This window comes from Geotrypetes seraphini, chromosome 7, assembly GCF_902459505.1.
Source record: "Geotrypetes seraphini chromosome 7, aGeoSer1.1, whole genome shotgun sequence".
NCBI lineage: Eukaryota > Metazoa > Chordata > Amphibia > Gymnophiona > Dermophiidae > Geotrypetes > Geotrypetes seraphini.
This window is the reverse complement of record NC_047090.1, coordinates 169,722,466-169,745,841: the sequence shown is the minus strand read 5'-3', so window position 1 is coordinate 169,745,841 and position 23,376 is coordinate 169,722,466. Positions and strand designations below refer to the sequence as shown.

The 23,376-nt window shown below is 42.7% G+C and overlaps 1 protein-coding gene across 3 annotated transcripts in view; it reads left to right on the top strand.

Moving 5' to 3' along the window:
* The window catches only part of AK7 (adenylate kinase 7), a 206,443-nt gene that overhangs the window by 120,483 nt on the left and 62,584 nt on the right, over positions 1–23,376 (top strand). For all 3 annotated transcript variants that reach the window (XM_033952479.1, XM_033952480.1, XM_033952478.1), the window contains 3 exons: positions 3,354–3,503; positions 5,324–5,452; positions 19,143–19,257. In XM_033952479.1, the coding sequence (XP_033808370.1) occupies positions 3,354–3,503; positions 5,324–5,452; positions 19,143–19,257 (394 nt within the window). The remainder of the gene's footprint in view (positions 1–3,353; positions 3,504–5,323; positions 5,453–19,142; positions 19,258–23,376) is intronic.

Genomic DNA, 23,376 nt, shown 5'->3' with positions numbered 1-23,376 from the left:
ATTAGTGAAAGGAGGAAGATGAAAAATGGAATTGCCAAACTAAAAGATGCTAGGAACCGATATGTGGAGAGTGATGAGGAAAAAGAAAGATATAGTGGCACTAGAAAAGGTTTAAAGAAGAGCGACCAAGATGGTAAAGGGGATGGAACTCCTCTCGTATGAGGAAAAACTAAAATGGTTAGGGCTCTTCAGCTTGGAAATAAGATGACTGAGGGAAGATATGATTGAAGTCTACAAAATCCCGAGTGGAGTAGAATGGGTACAAGTGGATCGATTTTTCACTCTGTCAAAAATTTCTAAGGCTAGGGGACACTCGATGAAGTTACAGGGAAATACTTTTAAAACCAATAGGAGGAAATTTTTTTTCACTCGGAGAATAGTTAAGCTCTGGAACGTGTTGTCAGAGGATGTGGTAAAAGCGGATAGCGTAGCTGGTTTTTAGGTTTGGACATTTTCCTGGAGGAAAAGTCCATAGTCTGTTATTGAGAGAGACAGGGGGAATATTGCTACTCCTTGGGTTTTGGCCAGGCACTAGTGAGATTGACCACTGTGAGAACGGGCTACTGGGCTTGATGGACCATTGGTCTGACCCAGTAAGGCTATATGTTCTTATGGATGCCTGGAATGCGCTCCAGAGAGAGGTGGTGGAGAGGAAAACGGTGACAGAGTTCAAAAAAGCGTGGGATGAACACAGAGGATCTAGAATCAGAAAATAATAGTAAATATTGAAGAACTAAGGCCAGTACTGGGCAGACTTGCACGGTCTGTGTCTGTATATTGTGACAAACCTGTGGCCAGCTTTGCCCCTGTAAGGGATAAAAGCAGAACACGGTCCCTGGAAAGAAGGGCTGACCAGGTTAAAAGTAAAGGTTTGGAAATGGCTGACTACCCCTCAGACAGTGAGGTAGAGCAGGAGAGACAGGAGCATAGGAATATTCAGCAGAGAGCGCTGTCTCAATACAGGTACTCCAGAAAGCCTGATAGGACTCTTATTGAGAAATGGAGTCCTAATCCTGCAAGGTATGCACATTACCAGCCCAGGAGGAAGCTGTATGATTTCCCTAGGGATTTCCTGCCCAACTCCCCCGGCTCCTAGGAGAGAGGGGTGGGGCTTTAACTGGGATAAGAACAGAGCAGAATCACAGTAGGGGGAGCAGGGACCGAGCAGGGCAGGAGTTGAGGAGCCTCGGGCAAGGTATGACCTACAGCAGTGCAAGGAGGCAGAGAAGGAGAGAAGTCTCTCTCCTCAACCCCACCTTAGTGCGCACATAGAGATGTCTGAGGACTGCCCATGCTCAACCCCAGCTGCTGCTGAGAAGGCAGAAGCCATGGAGATATCTGAGCCGTTTGTGGAAGCTGATGATTCTCCTGCTGAAATGGAGGTTAGTTCCTGAAGGGAATGAAGCAAGGCTGTGCTTGTGCTGGCTCCCATAATCCTGTGGAGGTCAATGTTTGCTCAAGAGAATTGTATCTGGTATAAGTGTGAATTGCCTGTGTGAAAGCTTCAGTAAAACTCTGCAGCTTATCTATTGTCCTGCTGTGCTCTGTGAGCTGAGAAACTCAGCTGTTACTAATGAGCTTAGAAGTCAGCTCTGAACTCTTTAACCGTTATTCAGCTAGGTTAGCTGAAAGTTGGAACATTAAGTCACAGTTGCTACTGTAGGTTCCTGCTTTGTTAGGAATTTTGTTTTCCATGATTTTGGAGATTTATTTTTGTGGCATTTTTGTGTGTTTGGAACCCTGGTGAAAAGGACTATTTGCAAGGCAGAGCAAGTCCAGGAAATTGCCATTACATACCATACTCTAATTGTAAGCCATTCTGACAACTCTGACACCTGTATGGTATTTCAACTGTATGCTGAAGTGCTGCATTCTATGTGGGTGGCTGATAGTATTCAGACCCCTTTGGTTAAAAAAGTTAATGAACAAGTTTTGAACAGACTTAATATTGTGTCTCCTCCTTTTTGGGCAAAGATAATCTCAGTGTGGCCTGGCAGACTAGGCAGGAGCCTAGGTCTGTTCTAACCTGAAAAGCCTTCCTCCTACCTGAGGAGGCCATGCCGACAGGCCAAGATTCAACACAACTATACCCCCTGCCGGTCAGAGCGGGGTATAAGTGTGTCACAATATGGCTGTTTGGTGGAAGATGGGCTGGAGAGGGCTTCAATGGCTGGGAGGGTGTAGATGGGCTGGAGGTAGTTTTCACAGAGATTTCGGCAGTTAGAACCCAAGCACAGTACCAGGTAGAGCTTTGGATTCTTGCCCAGAAATAGCTAAGAAGAAGAAAAAAATTTAAATTGAATCAGGTTGGGCAGACTGGATGGACCATTTGGGTCTTTATCTGCCATCATCTACTATGTTACTATGCTATTTTTAAAAAAATGTGCCTCACTCTAGGACACCGATGATAAAATACCTGTGAATGCTCCTCCCCCCATCCTGATGTTTCTGGCACCCGATAAACCAGTGGTCTCAAACTCAAACCCTTTGCAGGGCCACATTTTGGATTTGTAGGTACTTGGAGGGCCTCAGAAATAAATAGTTAATGTCTAATTAAAGAAATGACAATTTTGCATGAGGTAAAACTCTTTATAGTTTATAAATCTTTCCTTTTGGCTATGTCTTAATATTAATATTGTAATTTATAGCTAAAGAGACATATGATCAAGAAACTGTTTTATTTTACTTTTGTGATTATGATAAACATACCGAGGGCCTCAAAATAGTACCTGGCGGGCTGCATGTGGCCCCCGGGCCGCGTGTTTGAGACCACTGCGATAAACCTAATAAATAAAATGAAAGGGGACTGATCCTCCTCCAATATTCCCTTTCTCCCCTTTAAAATATCACCTGCATCCTACTGATCCTTACTGTCAATCCCCTGACTCCTCTGCCCCCCCCAAGTTACCTGAAAGCAGTCAGTATAAGGACTCATTCTTCCCTCCTGCCAGCTGGGCTTCCCTTGTTGCTTGGGTAATTGCACTCCTTAGGGCTCCTTTTACAAAGCCGCATTAGTGGTTTAACGTGCGTAATAGCACGCGCTAAACTGCCGGCCGCGCTAAACACTAACGCCAGCATTGAGCTGGCGTTAGTTCTAGCCACATGGCGCGGGTTTAGCACATGCTAAAAGGCTACGTGCGCTAAAGACCACTAACGTGGCTTCGTAAAAGAAGCCCTTAATCTAATCTAATCCTTTGTTTTATATATTGCATCATCATGCAAAAGAGGGCTTGATATAATTTACATTAAGACTTTGCACAGTATATTTTTAAAAAAACCCTAATCTGAAATAGCAGAAAACAAAATTAATTAATTTTATTTGGTTCAGCTAATACTACTTTTGTTTTTTTCAGCAAGCAGATATTGAACATTTATTTGTGAACCTGAAAATGGAAGCCGTGTTCTTAAAAGAGAACTTTAACATTAAATGGATTGCTCAGACAGGTCTGGTAGAGAATATCGCTGTTGTTATCAAAGAGTACAGGCAAATTCGAGGATTGACGGTAATATATCATTCTTGAAAATTGTTTCGAATTAGCCTTAAGGTTTTCCGAAAATCAGTTAACCAGAAAAATACAAGAGTTTCAGGTAGAGACTGCAAAAATAAAAAAGTTGAAGAGAGGATGTTAATAAATGTTTTATTCTATTTTATTTTATATGATCTCTTTTTCCAATCTATGCTGTCCTTTATAATTTTTTTTAATGGAGATCTTTCTTTTTCCATTTTATTTGTAATTTTGTAAACCGCTCTGTTATTGCCTAAGGAAGGGCGGTATAGTAAATAAATTAAAACCATGAAGCATAACATACTGTGGATCAGTGGAAAATTCACTATCATTATCCTTACAGCATGTATCTTCAAAGTACATTGGTTGCCAATATCTATATATATAAAATCGGAGGTATGTATGTGTGTATGTGCCGCGATCACACAAAAACGGCTTGCCCGATTTGAACGAAACTTGGTATGCAGATCCCTCACTACCTGGGGTGATATGTTCTGGGGGTCTCGCGGCCCACCTGCACACATGGGCGGAGCTACAAACAGAAAATCTGATTTCACCCATTCATGTCAATGGAAAAAATGTAAAAAGCTGCCATTCTCACAGTAATTCCAACTATAAAACACTTTTTATGACACTATAACCACTAGGGACATCGTTACTATTCTACCACGGACACCATACATATAGAGTTTGTATGTTCTAACTGTGTTTGTAACTGTTTCCTTCATGCACCCCAGTTCATAATGTTATTACATTACATGAGTACTCACATATGCTGAACTAGGAACACAGGTTCCATTCTGAACCGGGAAAAACCTGCATGGAGTTTCTTTTCAACCTGAGTTTCCACATATTTAGTTGTTTAAATCAATACTGAAACTTTTGTTCGGGACAGGGACAAGGTGAAACCGTATTTATCCCGCGGATACCACTTATTCCAACACATCTTCCTTTTCAGTTTAAGAGATTGCAAATTCCAGTGAGACTTGCATTCTCTATCACAATCAACAAATCACAGGGACAGACTATTACATACTGTGGAGTGGATATAAGATCCCCCTGTTTTTCCCATGGACAACTCTATGTTGCTTGCTCAAGGGTGGGTTCACCCAAGAATTTATATGTTCTTGCTCCTGGAGGTGAAACTAAAAATGTTGTTTATAATCAAGTTTTGTGTTAGTTGTATTGTATTCATTTTGTCAAATATTTCACATTATAATTTGAATATTGTACTTTTTATAAAGCTGTAAAAAAATAATTTCATTCACCACTATAAAGTATCTTTATTTGAATCCATTTACAGTGTTATTGCTATAATTAAATACCCGTGCAACGCCGGGCCATCAGCTAGTACTTGATAAATTTTAAGTTTTGTGTGATGTTTTTAAAATTCTATATGGCCAAGGAATATCTGCTGGAATATCTGCTGGAATTAGACTCTTTATTAGCAGATAGATCAGGACGCATTTTGAGGAAGCAGTTTTACCTTCAATTTTCCCTCTCCAAAACAAATTAGGTCACTTACTCAATGGAATTTATCTTTTTCTTATCAGGCACCTCTAATCAGTAATGATTTACCTTTTTTAATTAGATCGGAAGTTCGATATAAGGCTTTTAGGAAGCTTTTAAAAACATTTTAAGAATTTTTATCTCTAAATTAGATTATGATTTGTGTTTATTGTATTTTAAGGAATTTACTGGCATTGCACTATATTTAACTGAGTTTTTTTCCAGTAGTTAATTTATTGTGATCCAGCATAAACTAATATAAGGGCTTTGGCAGAATACAAATGGTAATGTAATGTGATTTGTTTCAGCCAATCAAAATTTGTGTTCTTGGACCTCCAGCAGTGGGAAAAACTACAGTTTCTGCAAAACTTTGCAAGCATTACAAGCTGCATCATGTACAGATCAAAGAAGTAATCACTGAAGCAATAGCTAAACTGGTAAGTTTACATAAGAATATTCTCAGCTATATATCTGGCTAAACTCCAGGATCCAAATTGGCGGTTTTAAGATTGTCTGGAAGGATTGGATTAAAGCAGGTATACGAACCCTAAATGATGTTATATCTGATGGTAAACTGCTGGATTTTTCACAGTTGCAAATAAAATTTGGTCTTGATAAAAAACAAAGTTATAAATGGTTGCAACTGAAACAGGCTATTCAGCAGGATTCCCTGAATGGAAATCTCTTAATAATCAATTTAGTTTAGATTTCCTATGCTTTCAGGCAGACTTCTTGGGTCACCAAGCCGCGCAGTGATATAAATTATTATCTGGCTATGTAAATAAGAAACCAAAAACTGGACTTAGAGATATTTGGAGCATTGAGATTAAGCATCAAATTAATGCATCTCAGTGGCCACGTATTTGGTCCTGGAGGTTCAAGTGTACAATGTCTGCTTCTATGAGGCAAACATGGTTTTTCCTGTTGCATAGAGCACTCTGGACCTCTGTTCGTTTACAAAAATTGGATTGCTCTAGGTCTAATAGATGTTGGCATTGTAACCTTGATGCTGAAACTTTAGATCACTTGTTTTATTGTCCATTCATTAAAAATTTTTAGATCTCTATTTGGGATCAAATAAATCATTTAATGGAAAATTATATAGCATTATCATATGACACAATTTTATTTGGCATGCTGATGAGAGCTAAGCCTCAAATATCTGCTAATAATAATAAGCTTTTGATGATATTGATAGGAGTTGCCATTCAACAAATAACGTATAACTAGAAAGATTGTACAAGGTTGAATTATTGTTTCTGGTGGAATTCAGTATGTCATGTGTTTAAAATGGAAAGAGTGTTCACTTGTTGTGAATTATAAAATGAATAAAGAATTAAAAAAAATATATATATATTCTCAGCCATGTTTTTATTTAATTTTAAAATAGATTTTCTAGAATTTTAGAGAAAGACAAAGTTTTTGTTAGGCAGTAGTAAACAACAGTTGATGTTAGAGTGATATTCAGCTATGACCCCATGTGAGTGCTGACTGAATATTGTCCGGGACTTGAATAAGACCTGGCAGCTAGCACATGACGACTTGGCCCTGGACATGGCCCAGCATTGAATATCCAGGGTTAATTCTGCCCACAGTGATCAACGTTTAAAAAATGCTGACCGCTGTGGGCTGATTGATATATCTTTGTTCTCATGATATTTTTTCTGTCAATGTCACCAAGTTTAATAAAATCATCTTTACTATCCTTCTATTCCAAAAATGTTTAATCTGGTATGTACGTAATTTTTTACCTTTTTAAATTGAGTAAAAATAAATCTCCCAAACAGTAACATAAAATTTCCAAGTTGCAAAGTATTATAGCTATTCTCTACTCCTACGCGAGCATCTTTAACAGATACAACAGAAGCCCAGTAGTGTCACATCATACCCTCTCTCTCTTCCCCCCCCCCCCATTTAATTTAGTTATAGGATATGTACTGCAAATAAGGTTCTAACAGTCTTTTATGCCTAAAATATCTCCCAGGCAGTTTCAGCTTCCCAGAAATTGTTATTTTAATAATGTTATTCAATTAATTTTTCTTTTTTTTTTTTTTTTTATAAATCTTTATTCATTTTTATCTTGTACATCAAGTGAAGCTACACATATTAAATCAATTTTTACAAAACTCTTGAAATTACAATCATATAATCTTATAGAATAAGAATAAATACCCCCCCAATGATCAATACTTAATTGACAATATTATACATATATCCCATCCCTATCCAAGTATAAACTATTCATGTGCTTAAGATGTCTGATCACTAGAATAAGAAATCAATGGTCCCCATATTTTTTTAAAGTTATGAAAATTTCCTTGTTGTAACGCAATCAACTTTTCCATCTTATATATGTGGCAAACTGAATTCATTGATATTCAATTAATTTTTCTGTTAATCTTTGTTGTTTGATTTAAAAATGAATAAAGAATAAAAAAAAATAAATTTCTGTATGGGATTTTAGTTCTGGAATCTACAGGATGGTCAGAATTTCAGTATAAATACTGCATCTCTTGGTTCTGTAAAATACTCTCTACATTCTTCCAACAACTGAGCTAGGACATTTCCCTTTACAACGTATGATACAAAAATATATAAATATTAGATGATACCATGGTGGTATCATCTAAGGATTGACACACAGTCAACGTCAGGCACTTTCAGCACCATTTTAGACAGGTTGTAGAAGTAGGAATTGAGCCATATACAGTATATACTCGACTATAGGATGAGATTTTGGGGCAAAGAAATGGCCCAAAATGGGGGTCTCATCCTATATTTGGGTCATCACCCGGCCCCCCTCATCTGATAGACCGGGACAGGAGAGATCCCTCCCATCTCCTGTCTTAGCCCAGCCGATACAAATAATTTTTTTACCCCCGTCCTCCCCGCGTACCTTTTCTGTTATCCCTGGTGGTCCAGTGGTGTATGGGCAGGACCGCGCTCCTGCCCTGTGCACCTCCTTCCGGGCTCGCCACTCACAGGCACGCAGGAGTGAGCATCTCAAGCTCCCTCAGGGCCCTGCGCCGCTAGCTGAATGGGGAAGAAGATAGAAGGGTCAGATGCTGGACTGGGTAGTTAGCGGAGAGAAGAGAGAGAGAGAGATGCAATACTAGGGAGGGTAGGCGGATCAGGGGTGGGGGTGAAGGAGGAAGGGAATAGGAGAGAATCTGGATATGTGGAGGGACAAGGACACAGAAGAGATGCTGACAGTGGATGGGGCATATTGTCGCATGCTAGGCCCCTGCGGTACTAACAGTAGGCGGTACTAACAGCGATTTCTTTAAGACTGGCATGACTCCCCCTGGAAATGGAGATGCTCTTCAGGAGGGCCATTCCAGGCATCCGCCTAGTATACCAGGTATATCCTGTGCAGTGGAAAGCAAAAATGGAACTCTAAGGCAAATAGTGTTCAATAACAAGTTTGAGTTTTTATTTGGTTCATCAACTGGTCAGTACTTAGCATAGCCAGCTTCAGTCAGATAAGCACAAAGAAAACAAGCAAGCACAACCCCCCCCTCAAAATACTTTCTCAACAGTGATTCCAAAAAGGTCATTCAGAACACTTTGTAAAACCCCTGGATTTTGCAGCTCACAAGAAAGTTCTCTTCACCAGGGTGCATGCTAAAAACACTCTTAGTCCATAAACCTTAATACAGGTGAGTTCAGAAAAAAACACAGAAAAGAACAAAAACACATAGGTAACCAAAACATTCAAGGCTTGAATCTCAGGCTCACTACACAGCAGGTAAACTAAGCTCTGAGTTTGATAACTTTGCTAAACAGCCATGAAATATATAATGTCCTTGTAGCAGAGTCCAAAGCAAGACTGGGGCACAGAGTGATTTTCCCCAGCTGCCTAATTTTTCCACTACATGTTTCTGAGCATTTTTTTTTTTGCTGTTAAGAACTCGCTTACTTAAGAAGCTTATCAGTAGCAGATAAACTTTGGCAAACGCTGCACAGCAGGTTACTCAGTGCAAACCCTTACACTAAAGAAAAATTAAGTTCTTACCTGCTAATTTTCTTTCTGTTAGCCTATAAACCAGTACAGTTAATCTTCACAGTGATCAGCAGGTAGAGACTGAGACCAAAACATGTATATTAGCTGAGGCTCCCCCTACCAACCCAGTCTGCCGAATAGCTAAGCAGAACCTAGCAAAACACTAAACTGAAAACAGTAAAACACTCCGAACAGGAGGCTAAAAACAACAAAATTCATGGTAACAACAGTTGGAACATGTATAGAACTAAAATCTTGCAGAGAAAATGTCCCCACAGGTAATCGGCCATAGCTGCTATTCTTATATTTTCCCAGCCCTAGAAAAATACTAGAACCCGCAGAAAAAACAAAATCTGCACGCGAGAAACCTTCAATCACTGCATATAGACAAAAAGAGTGGGGAACTGTACCGGTCTACATGCTAACAGAAAGAAAATTAGTAGGTGAGAACCTAATTTCTCCTTCTGTGTCACCTGATACTGGTACAGTTAATCTTCACAGATGGGACATACCAAAGCAGTACTCATCAAGGGTGGGATCCCCGAAGGGCTGACGCCAGAACATGCTCACCGAATACCACGTCCCGACATACCTGAACGTCCACATGATAGTGTCTGACAAAGGAATGCAGAGATGACCAGGCTACAGCCTTACAAATATCCACTGGAGGCACAAGAGAAGACTCAGCCCAAGAAGCTGCCTGACCCCGAGTGGTATGAGCCCTGAGAAATTCCAGAACATGCTCCTTCTGAAGAAGGTATGCTGAAGCAATAGTCTCCTTGATCCAGCATGCAATGGTAGCCTTGGAAGCGCCGTCCCCCTTACGAGAACCCGCTAAAAGTACAAAGAGATGATCAGATTTCCTGAATTCCTGTGTCCTCTGAATATAAGAGCGAAGGACCCGGCAGACATTCAATTTGTGCAACTGTTTCTGCTCAGAAGAGCCCTCCTGACTACCCAGCACCAGGAGGACTCCAGGTTGACACGAAAAGGAGAGACTACTTTTGGCAGAAAAGAAGGAACATGCCGCAACACCACCCGCTCCCTAGAGAACTCCGGGAAGGGAGACCTACAAGAGAGAGCCTGCAGCTCAGAAACTCATTTAGCAGATGTTATAGCCATCAAAAAGATTACCTTAAGAGTAAGGTCCTTCTAAGAGCAAGCACCCAAAGGCTCAAAAGGAGGGCCACCAGCACGGACAAGACCAGATTAAGATCCTAAGATGGAACAGTCTCTCTAACGGGAGACTTGAGCAACTTGGCCGCCCGCAAAAAATGGATGATATCAAGAATAGCAGTCAGATGCTGACCTTGTAGCAACCCACGAAAGGCAGACAAGGCCGCAAACTAAACCTGGAGAGAAGACAAATCCAGTCCCCCGTCCAGGCCATCTTGCAAGAATTCCAAGGAAGCGTGGAAAGAGACCACTTCACGCACCGCACACTATTCCTAAAAGATATGCCAAACCCACACATAAGCCCGAGAAGTGGAAAGTCTCCGGGACCCCAAAAGGGTTGAGATCACTTTATCTGAATACCTCTTCTTACCTAGGCGTTCCCTTTCAAGAGCCAAGCCATAAGACAAAAGGGACCCAGGTCAAACATTGAAATAGGGCTCTGAGTCAGAAGATCTGTCGATAGAGGTAGTGGTAGAAGATCTGCCATCAGATGATGCACCAGGTCCGTATACTACGGATGCCTGGGCCAGTCTGGGGGCACCAGGATCACGAGGCCAGGGTGCCAAATAATGCGAAGAAGAACTCTGCCCACTAATGGCCACAGAGGAAACATATACAGAAGACCCTCCGTCGGCCATGGCTGAACTAGGGCATCCAATGACTGAAGAAGCAGGGTGTTTTAGCTTTGATACTCGTGGCAATCAGGTCCATGAGAGGCTGACCCTAAGACTGCACTATCAATTGGAAGGCTTCTACACTTAGACACCACTCTCCGGGGTCCAGGATGTGCCGACTGAGGAAGTCCATCTGAACATTCTCCACTCCTGCTATGTGAGAAGCCGAGATGTCCAGAAGATGATACTCTGCCCAGACCATCAGCAGAGCCGCCTCCTGCGCCACCAGAGTACTCTTGGTGCCCCCTGATGATTTACATATGCCACCTCCATGCATTGCCTGAAAGGACCCTGACTGACTTGCCCATCAAGAAGGACTAGAAGGCTAACAGCGCCAGATGGATAGCTCTAGTCTCTAGAACATTGATCGATCAAGATGCCTCCTCCGTGGACCAGGTGCCTTGTGCTGAGTGACCTAGACACTGAGCTCCCCATCCAAGGAGACTGGCATCCATGAAAAGCATCATCCACTGTGGCTGATCTAGACTCGCCCCTTATACTAGATGGGAAGTCTGGAGCCACCAACGAAGACTGCAGCGAGCTAAACCTCGCAGAGGTACAGGGAAGTCTAGACCGTGCCTCTGAGGCGACCACCTCCAAAGAAGAGCAAATTGAAGAGGACGCATATGGGCATGAGCCCACCTCATTACGTCTAGGGAAGCTGCCATTGACCCCCAAGACTTAGAGAAAATCCTGCGCTCGAGGACACCGGGACGCCATAAGCAGGCAAATCTGAGATTGCAATTTGCTTACCCGGGCCTCTGGGAGGAAGACCTTCCCCCAAGGAGGTGTTGAACAGAACTCCTAGATACTCCAGCCATTGAGAGGGGGCCAGCCGTCTCTTGGAAAGATTGACTACCCACTTGGAAAGGTTGACTACCCAGGTTGACTGCAGAAACTCCACTACCCGAGCTGTGACCCCGGGAGCTCTCCTGCAACAACTTTACTTGAATCAACCAGTTCTCCAGGTAGGGATGAACCAGAATGCCCTCTTTGCACAACACCGCTGCAACGACCACCATAACCTTGGTGAATGTCCGCAGAGCCATGGCCAGACCAAAGGGAAGTGCACAGAACTGATAGTGCTGCCCCTAGATCGCAAAATGCAGGAAGTGAAGATGGGAGACCCGAATTGGAATATGCAAGAAGGCCTCCGTCAGATCGAGAGAAGTCGGATACTTCCCTGGCTGAGCCGACAGAATCACAGACCATAGAGTTTCCATGCGAAAAGATGGAACTTGGAGATCCCTTTCAAATCTAAGATGGGCTGAAAGGTCCATGCTTTCTTGGGCACCACCAAGTAAATCAAGTACCTGCCTATGCACCACTCCTGAGGGAGTACTAGAACTACAGCTTTAAGATCTAGCAATCTTTGAAGGGTCTGGCGAAAAGCCTACTTCCACACTGCTTGACAGGGAGAAGTGAGAAAATGATTTGGCAAAGAATGGGCGAACTGCAGAACGTAACCGTCCCGAATCTCCCCCCAAATGGGGGGATTTATCTGCCATCATGTTTCTATGTAGCAGGAGTGATAGTGTAAAAGTAGGCTTCCTCAGCCGGTGGATCCTGGATCCTGGGGAATGGTTGCTATCCCAGAAAGCCTTTGCTTATATAGTGAAGAGATGGGGACATCCAGCGTTTGACCTAATGGCGTTAACTTCCAACAAGCAGATAGCTCGGTTCTTCAGCCAAAAGCACAAACCAGGAAGCGAAGGTCTGGATGCCATTGTTCAGCCATGGCCAACAGCAGGTCTTTGCTATGCATTTCCTCCTTGGCCCATGATAGGCTGTCCATTGAGGAGCATCGAGGCACACCGGGGAAGGGTGATTGTAGTGGTGCCAGATTGGCTGAGACACCTGTGATATGCATACCTGGTATGTCTGCAGCTGGGTCAGGGTCTCAAGCTTCCCTTTCATTCCTGATTCCTCATGTAGGGCCCAGTTGCCCTGCAAGATCCAGAATGCTTTGGTCTTATGGCATGACTCTTGAGCGTGCAGCATTAGAGCGCAGGGGTTATTCAAATGGGGTAGTTGCTACCATTTTATGGAGAAAAGAGGTCAACCATTGCAATGTACATGAAGGCCTGGAACTGTTTCCAATCCTGGGGCACTCGGAAGAGCGAAGATGAACTCTGCATCGATTCTGGTGGTATTCAATTTTCTCCAGGAAGGCCTGGAAAAGGGCCTAGCGGTCGGTTCTCTGAAAATTCAGATAGCCAGACTTTCTTGTTTCAGTCCCATGCACCATGGGTGCTCTCTTGTGGCTCATCCGGATGTGGTTAGATTTTTAAAGGGCGCATTATGGCTCTGCCCTCCTCTGTGACAGCCATTTCTGACTTGAAATCTTAACCTGGTTTTCAGAGCACTTGCGAGTCTGCCCTATGAACTGCTGGATGAAACTTCTTTGATGGATCTCACCATCAAGACAGTGTTCTAAGAAAAGGATCCCTACAGGACAAAGCCTGAAGTTCAGACACACTCTGGAAGGAGGTAATAGTCACCAAAAATTATGGATTCAAGCTTGACTTTTTGCACAATCCCCTCTTTCTTGCTGAAAGTGGTTTCTAGCTTCCACATAAATCAAGAAGTGCACTTGCCGACCTACACACCCTCTGGTTTGAGAAAACAAGACAGGGTACAATCTTTGGATGTGTGCAGGCTTTTGCTGAGGTATTTGGAAGTCACAAATCAATTTCAATTGTCAGATCATCTGTTTGTCATGACTGGAGCGACCCAAAAGGGTCAGCCAGCATCGATTTCCAGATGGATTTGAATGGCCTTTTCTTCCGCCTATGTTGGAGCTTGGAAACGTCCTCCTATCTTGGTGAAGGCCCACTCCACGCAAGGCATTGCTTCCTTGTGGGCGGAGTCTTTGGCGGTTTCCCCAGAAGAGAATTGTAGAGCCACCAGTTGGTCTTCTCTGCATACATTCACAAAGTATTACAGAATAGACATGGTGGCCAAGCAGAATTCCACATTTGGATCTTCAATTCTGTTAGTAGGCTTATCATTCCCACCCTGAGTTTGAGGGACTTCTCCGTTATATCCCGAAGGTTCAGGAATAGAGTAGGGTTGTACATTTGCATTTCAAGCAGGGAAGATGAACTCCTGGCTATGCCCTTTGATTGTTCAATCTCAATCTTATTTTAAATTTAGGAAACTATTGAAAACTTATCTACAGGTATTTGATCAATACAAATGTTAATTTTTAACAATATACAGTGGTGCCTCACACAACGAACTTAATTCGTTCCAGGAGCAAGTTTGTTATGCGAAAAGTTCGTTATGTGAAACGCGTTAAGCGCAGTGACTAATGACTGCCTGCAGTGCCTGCGCGGAAGGATGCAATACATCGGCAGCGATCGTGGAAGCTCGGGCGACTTCGTTGTGTAAAACGAAGTTCGTTGTATGAATCATGACATGAAGTTCGTTGTGTGCAGCGTTCGCTGTGCGAGGCGTTCTTTATGCGAGGCACCACTGTATTAATGATGTTGGGTTTAAAAAAAAAAGGTATATGTATCTTATTGAATTGCATTTCTTCACTGAAATGTTTCAGTTTCTCTTGCTGTAAACTGCCCAGAACTATTGGTAGAGCGGTATACAAGAAAATAAATTATTATTATTATTAAAAAGGAAAGATTAGGTTCTTACCTCGTTAATCTTCTTTCTTTTAAACCCACACTCTATACCTGAAGCCCGCCCTCGGAGAGGTTGATTTGCCTGCTGTCTGCCTCAATAAGTACCAGTAATTTGGACTTCTTGTTCCTTTATGCAGCCTTAGCAAGAATACGATCCGCAAATACTGTGCTGTTCAATCCAGGGGGTCTATATACAACATGCCCCCGTACTGTTAGGGCAGGCTGATTTCTAATTGTTCAGTTGTTTGAATGTTTATTCTGTTTTCCAAATATTTGATTCTTTGTTGTGATGTTTAGTAATAGGAGCAGATCAGGCATGTTTCTCGGGGAGTATCCCCATACCCCTCCCTCTTCTGTGTCCTCTCCAGGAATGACTGACTGCTTTGTTAACAACTGAGGAATTGGAGGCAGCCCAGAGGAAAGAGAGGAGGAGCCAAAATATGCAAATGAAGCTTCCTATAACAGTTCTCGTGAGAAGGGATTGACTGCCTGAAGGCTCAGGAAGAGTGTGGGTTTACAAGAAAGAAGATTAACGAGGTAAGAAACTAATCTTTCTATAAGCTTCTTACTATGGTTTACAATGTAAATTGTGATTACCCTTAACCCCGGCTTACCTTAGTAAATCAATTATTCCATATCTACTGTCTTTCTCACTTGTCTGCTGATTACAATTTGCTTTGTCTTTATATAAGTTTGAAAATATATGGTTAGTGAAGTTATGTTTAGAAAGTCTTTTCCTTAGCATTTGTAGAGGCCATTTTGTGATGGGTATTGTTTGCTACTTTCTTAGAACTTTAGCTTGCTTTTCTGTGATATGTCAATGTTGTCCAATAAATTGCTCCTATGACAGAGCACAGAGGGATTTATAGGGCAGATTAGAAGCTCACCATTCAGGCACTCCAGAAATTATTTTTACATTCAATTTTTTAAATATTTTCACAACCATCAAAGACTGATGGGAATGAAATTAGCGACCAGCAGGAGGCCATAAAGTTTCAAGTTTATTTAAAATTTGATTGATCGCCTAGTCATATATCAAGGCGATGCACAATTCTAAAAATAGTTTATAACAGTATACAGGGAAACAAAAATTCATATAGCAAATATATGACTTATAAGACAAACGGAACCAAAGGGGAAGTGGGATAGAAATACAATAATCAGAGGCAAATGAGACAATCATGGAAAATTACAAAAGGAGGGTTTTTTTGGTTTGTTTTATGATATCTAGCAGTCAAAAGCATCAAGCAGAGATGGAAAGAATACACAGAGGAATTATACATCAGCACCAGCAAGGACTACCCTGAAGAGCTTGGGGGTCAAAAGGAAGCAGAACCAGACTTATTGGAAAGTGAAGTGGATTTGGCACTGAGGCAGCTGCCAAACAACAAAGCACCTGGCATTGATGGAATCTCTGCAGAGTTACTCAAACCATTGCTAAGAGCCACACTGACGGCACTATACCAGAAAATCTGGAGGATCTGCACATGGCCAAAGGACTGGAAAAGATCAGTTTTTATCCCACTTCTGAAGAAAGGCAATGCCAGGGACTGTACCAACTATAGAACAATCACCCTGATCCCCCACACCAGCAAAGTGCTTCTAAAGATCATATAGAGGCACATGGGCAAAATTCTTGATCGAGAACTTCCTGATGCCCAAGCTGGATTCCATAAGGGCACAGGGACCCATGATTATATCGCAAACTTGAGGTGGATCATAGAAAAGGCAAGGGAGTACCAGAAGAAAGCACTACCTGTGCTCCATTGATTATACCAAGGCATTTGACTGTGTTGAGTATGATAAGCTTTTGGAAGCATTGAGTGAGGTAGAAGACCAGTTTAATCAGATCACTCTACTACAATCAAGAAGCTACAGTGTGAACCAGGTATGGAGATACAGAATGGTTCAAGATCAAAAAGGGTACAAGACAAGGATGCATCCTGTCTCCTTTTCTTTTCAATCTCTATGCAGAAGTAATGAGGAAGTTGGACTTAGATGATTCGAGTGTTGGGGTGAAAATAGGTGGAAGAACCATCAGCAATCTGAGATATGCAGCTGATAATACCCTGCTGGCAGAGAGTGAGAAGGACCTCAAGAAGTTGATCCTGAAGCTGAAAAAAGAAAGTGAGAAGATGGGACTTTACCTGAACATCAAGAAGATCAACATCATGCCTACCACCACCAACAAGAAAGTCCATATAAAGATCAACAATGAAGAAATAGAAGTAGTTGACAACTTCATTATACTTGGGCTCATCAGTGATCACAGTGGCGGTTCAATAGCAGAGATCAAGCTTTGATTTGCACTGGGGCGTGCAGCCATGGTGAGCATGGACCAAATATGGAAGTGCAAGGACATCTCAGTCACCATCAAACAAAGATTGATCACTGTCATTGTGTTCCCAATTTTGACATATGGCTGCAAGACATGGACACTCAAGAAAGCAGATAGAAGAAAAATTGACTCCTTCGAGCTGTGGGGATGGAGAAGACTACTGTGAATCCCATGAATAGCTAGGATCATCAAGAAAGATGTTCTTGATCATATAAACCTAGAGTTGTCCCTGGAAGGCAAGATTACCAAACATGTGATGAGGGTCAATTTACTAGAAAAGAAGGTGCTATTCGGAATGGTCAGCAAAAGGAAGTAGGGGCCACCAAACACCTGTTGGCAGGATACCATCAAGAATGACATGGGAATAGAAACAGAAGATGACGGCAGATAAGGGCCATAGCCCATCAGGTCTGCCCACTCTACTGACCCACCCCCAAGTCTACTATCCTAGGGTTCCCACTCCTGGTGACAGGTTCCCTTGGCTTAACCCTCTAAAGGATCCCATTTGCTCTTAAATTCTTGCACGCAGTTTGCCTCGATCACCTGCACCGAGAGCTCATTCCAAGGATCAACCACTCTCTCGGTGAAGAAATATTTCCTGGTATCGCCATGAAATTTCCCGCCCCTGAGTTTGAGCGGATGCCCTCTTGTGGCTGAGGGTCCTTTGAGAAAGAGAATCTCTTATTCCATCTCGATATGGCCGGTAATATACTTAAACGTCTCAATCATGTCTCCTCTCTCCCTACGTTCCTCGAGTGAGTACAGCCGCAAACTTTTCAGCCTTTCCTCGTACGATAGATCCTTGAGCCCCGAGACCATCCTGGTGGCCATCCGTCAAGCATCAAGCAATTGAAAGAAGCAGTGGAAAACAGGGAAACAACAGGGAACATGGCAAGGACTGGCCTACAGAGTATCCAAGGGTCAGACACGACTGAATGGATAGTAGTAGTAGTAGTAGTGTGTGGGGAGTGTGTGGCAAAGTGGTTAGAGCTACAGCCTCAGCACCCTGAGGTTGTAGGTTCAAATTACATGCTACTGCTTGTGACCCTGGGCAAGTCACTTAATCACCCATTGCCCCAGGTACACTAGATAAGATTGTGAACCCACTAGGACAGACAGGGAAAAATGCTTGAGTACCTGAATATAAAGCACTTAGGCCCTGATTCTGCAAAGTGCTGTCCCGATTTTAGGCAGCTGTAGACATCCTACAGCTGTCTAATCAACCAATTGGGATGCACGTTTTTTAAAAAAGTGCTCCCCAGGCAGGCCGCCTATATTGAAGGCATCTCCAGGAGCCTAGGGAGGTCTGCAAGACGCCTAAGCTCGCCTAAGGGCCTTAGGTGAACCTAGGCGGCCCTACGCGTCTCCCTAGTACATTGTAAGTAGACACGGCCGCTATACTTATCGCGGCAAGGGATCTCCCTGCCAAAATAAGTATAGCAGCCGTGGTCGCCTGTCCGATCACTGGCAGGAGGGTGCCCAACTCCTCCTGCCGGAACAACCCCTCCCAAACTCGTAATCGCCGGCAGGAAGGTGCCCAACTCCTCCTGCCAGAACACCCCCCCCCAACTCGTAATCGCCGGCAGGAGGGTGCCCAACTCCTCCTGACGGAACACCCCCCCCCCAAAATCATAATTGCCGGCAGGAGGGTGCCCAACTCCTCCTGACGGAAAGCTGGACCCCTCCGGATCCCCCATGCTAACGACCTACCTCCCCAACTAACCTCCCCCCCAACTAACCTTTAAATGTTGGTCGGCTGGACGGGTCTTGCTGCCGTCCAGCCGACAGGCCCGCCTCGTCGAAATGAGACGGGCCCGCCCCTTCCCGTCCCATCCCCGCTAAGTCTAATGCCTGACTGGACCAGGCTCTAGAAGCTGTTAGTGTGTGTTGCTTAATAACAGAACAAACGTACTACATTAAGTTCTATAGTCACAAAAATAGAAATCTTTTTTTATGATTTTGTTTTTTTAAATGTGAATGGCATTTTTACTCTTTTTGAATTTAAATGAAATATATCAAATGTATTAAACTAGCACTTATCAATCATTCTGTGGAAGCAACCTCATTATTGTGGCTACAGAAAGTACATGACTCTCTGAAGGCATAGGCTAATGATGTCTGTATGGAGGGCCTGCTGTGGTTGAATCCTCAAATGCAGGTTTTATGACCTGGTCTGACCCCCAGTTTTGGAAGCTAATCAAAAATACACTTGCAAGAATGTACAGTAGTTTTGCTTAATTCTGCAATTCTGTTTTAGACATGAAACATACATTGATCTATTTTGTACTTCCGGTTCAGGAAACAATTACTACAATCTCTCAAGAAGAAGAAGAGGAGGAGGAGGAAGAGGAAGAAACAGGTGATGCAGCAGAAATCTTAGAAGCTGTTAGAGAAAACATGGAGCAAAATGCAGGTAAAAATCCAAACAATTTTATTAGAATATTTTTTTTTTACGATTGAATAATTTTTATTGATGAGAATTCAGAAGTAGAAATCTGCTAACCTAAGTACAGAGAACAGTACCTCAGCAATACAATACAGCAAAGAACTCATATAGCATCAAATTCTATAACTAAAGATTCAATGATCCTCTCACCCCCATCCTTAACGTATAATAAATGTCGTGTCGCAAAACTTAAACAAGATATGCATCATCAATAATATAATGAGACAGCCCAATTATATCTCCAACCTTTCTCTCTCTCACACCCACCCACCCCACATCAAAGTAAGAGAGAAAGGAAAGGAGAAAAGGGAAAGGAAGAAAAAAGAGAAAAAAAAGGGGGGGAGTAAAAGAGAGGGTGACATCCAGAGATCTAGCATTATTCATAGCATGTGTCCATCTCCAAAGGGTCACAAATCTGACAACAGAAACTCGGGACCTACAGAGAATTGAGAATAAAACTACGAGCCTTATGAGGCAAAGAATATATGTAGAGGCCCCAAATTTGCAAGAAAAACTTTTTTTTGTCTGAAAGAACCATGCACCTGACTCTTCTCCAAAAGCATGAGAGCATGTAGATGGTTACGCAATGCCCAATAAGATGGTGAGAGCGAAGAAGTCCAGACCTCTAAAATCATTTTCTTAGCCAAGAGACCAGCCTTTCGAATGAAAAGTCTTGCAGAACCAGCTGGTAAGCGAAAGGCCCCATACTTATCTAAAAAATAACTAGCCAGAGTAATAGAGATAGTCTTCCCCAACAATTGTTCTAAATAGTGGACCACCCTTCTCCAACAATTGTTCTAAATAGTGGACCACCCTTCTCCAACAATTGTTCTAAATAGTGGACCACCCTTTTCCAATAGGCCCTGACCACTGGGCAACTCCAAAAAGCGTGAAAAAAGGACTTAGTGTCTCGTTTACATTTTTCACATTGAGAGAACTCCGCTAAGTCACACTTGAATAACTGAACATGTGTAAAATATGCCCTGTATAAAATCCTGAATTGGCATTTCTGCAATTCAGCAGATATTGAGAGAGTTAGAATACATTTAATAGGACCTATTCTAAGTTTTGTGCCAGCAAGCCGAGATCTGGTGCCCACCAAAGACACAAGGGCTCCCAAGATCTACAAGGAGAGATAGTATGTAGAGCCTTGTGTAATGAGCTAACAGTGAGGCCTTCGTTCTAAATAAGAAGCATGGAGAATTTTTTGGTTTGTTGACGAAGTGTAAACACGTCACATTCAAGGAGCGAACATAATGTTGCAGTTGCAAATATACAAAATAATCGTGGGCTAAAATCCCATGTCTTTGCTGTAAATCTCTTCAAGGAAACGAGCCATTCGCTCGAAGGACATGACATAGCAAGGTCAAACCCAATTGAGCCCACCTCTGCAGATTTCCCTGGATGGGCAATTGGTCAGATACCTCAGGCATTCCACCTAACTGAGTCACTAAGATTTTTCAAGTATCTCTAAGGGAGCTAAGCAAAAAGCAAGAACGCAAATGGAGAGGAAAAGAAGACTGAGGCATCTGCAACGTGACATAATCAGGCTCAAGGAATGAGCATCAACATAGCAGATGAAGTTCAACGTGAATAAGTGTAAAGTGATGCATGTCGGTAACAAAAATCTCATGCACGAATACAGGATGACCGGGGCGGTACTTGGAGAGACCTCCCAGTAAAGAGACTTGGGAGTTCTGATCGACAAGTCGTCGAAGCCATCCACGCAATGTGTGGCAGCAGCGAAAAGGGCGAACAAAATGTTAGGAAAGATAAAGAAGGGGATCACAAACAGATTGGAGAAGGTTATCATGCCGCGGTACCGAGCCATGCTGCGCCCTCATCTGGAGTACTGCATCCAGTACTGCTCACCGTACATGAAGGACACGGTACTACTCGAAAGGGTCCAGAGAAGAGCAACTAAGATGGTTAAGGGGCTGGAGGAGTTGCCGTACAGCGAAAGATTAGAGAAACTGGGCCTCTTCTCCCTCGAGCACAGGAGATTGAGAGGGGACATGATCGAAACATTCAAGGTATTGAAGGGAATAGACTTAGTAGATAAGGACAGGTTGTTCACCCTATCCAAGGTAGGGAGAATGAGAGGGCACTCTTTAAAATTGAAAGTGGATAGATTCCGTATGAACATAAGGAAGTTCTTCTTCACCCAGAGAGTGGTAGAAAACTGCTCTTCCGGAGTCTGTCATAGGGGAAAACACACTCCAGGGATTCAAGACAAAGACAAGTTCCTGCTGAACCAGAATGTACGCAGGTAGGGCTAGTCTCAGTTAGGGCGCTGGTCTTTGACCAGAGGGCCACCGTGTGAGCGGACTGCTGGGCACGATGGACCACTAGTCTGACCCTGCAACGGCAATTCTTATGTTCTTATGATAAAAAGCCAGTTCATAATTAAAATATGTAAATAAATGTATGGTGCCTCAAGATCCAGTCCCCTAAATAACGAAGTAAACAGGCCTGATTATATTTTTTCATATCCCATCCCTCCATGGGTTCAAGACCCCAGTAAGAAACAAAAAGCCATACAAGGCTTCCGACCTCCTAGAAAAATCTAGACAGAAGCCTATAGAGCTCCCGAATGTCTCTTTTTAGCAGGCGAATGGGCAGTATGCAGGACATAAAGCCATTTTGGTGAGACGATTATGTTAAATAACCTCTTTAAGACTTGTGATAGAAGATGTTAATTGTACCCCAGGATATCAGAAAGAGTGATCGGCCCATTTCAACGGAAACAGTTCCCTCCAACTCATCTGCACCTCTCTAGATGTTGTAAGAGCCAGCAATTTTTCCAGGTTCAGTTTGAATCCCGAAAAGTTCCCATATTCTGCCATTACCACCAATAATGCATTCAAGGAAGCCTCGGGATCAGTGATATGAACCAAAAGATCATCTGCGAAAGCTGATACTTTAAACTTGGCCTCACCAATGCATATCCTGTGCATATCCTGGGTTTGTAATATGTCCCAAATCAAGAGGTCTAAGGTGAGAACAAATAATAAAGGTGATAGTGGGCATCCTTGGTGGATGCCTCTCTTGATCTCTAAGAAGCCAGAAAGTATCCCTTTTATCCAATAGAAGCCAGAGGAGAGGCATAAAGTGCTAATATGTCATCCAAGAACCCCCCCCCCCAAAAAAAAACGTAGTGTTTCAAAGTGGCGAACAAAAACCTCCAGGAGACTCGATCGAAAGCTTTCTCCACATCGAAACTGACAAGCAAAGACAGTAAATGACAATGGGCAACATATTCCATGAGGTGAGTATCTGCTGCAGATTGTGCTGCACTTTCCCTGATAAAGCCTACCTAGGGGTCCGCAATCAAATCGTGAAGAGTGCAGGCCAATCAGTTAGCCACAGAATCTTAGGAAATAATTTTGCCTTTATATTCAAAAGTGACATAGGGCAATAAGAGTCCAGTAGATTCGGATCCCAGCCGGTTTAAAAAATACCACAATATGTGCCTCTCGTAATGATCCCAACTGAACAAAAGTATTAAAGGTGGAAACCAAAACAGACGTGATCTCACTACTAAGTAATTTGTAGAATTCAGAATAGAATCCATCAGGGCCCAGGGTCTTCCAGAGTTTACTAGATTGAATAGTCAGTAGGACCTCATCCTCTGAAATGGGGGTGCTCAGCATCCTTTGCTGTGACTCAGAGACCTTAGGAACTGGGATATTATCCAAATAAATCTCACTCTGCGGGGGAGAAGAAACGGCCGGTCAGGGATTGGGGTGTCTTCCTCCTCCTCCTCTTCCTCCTCACTCGCATCTGAAGACATAAATGCATGTAATGTCTGAAGTATATGAAGAACTGTTAATGTTTAAAATACATGATTAATCAACACAGATATTATGACTGCACACCTTATACCCACCCGATATTTTACTGTAACATACCTGGGGTGTTGTCCAGATTTCTTCTTACAGCCCGCACCCATGCAGGGTGATGGAGCCTAAGCTCTCGGGCTTTTTTCTTCAAATCTTCAACCTATTATATAATGGAGAGACATGAGTGAGCCATGATATATATATGGGATATGTTAAAGCAAGGGTAGGCAACTTCAGTTGTCCG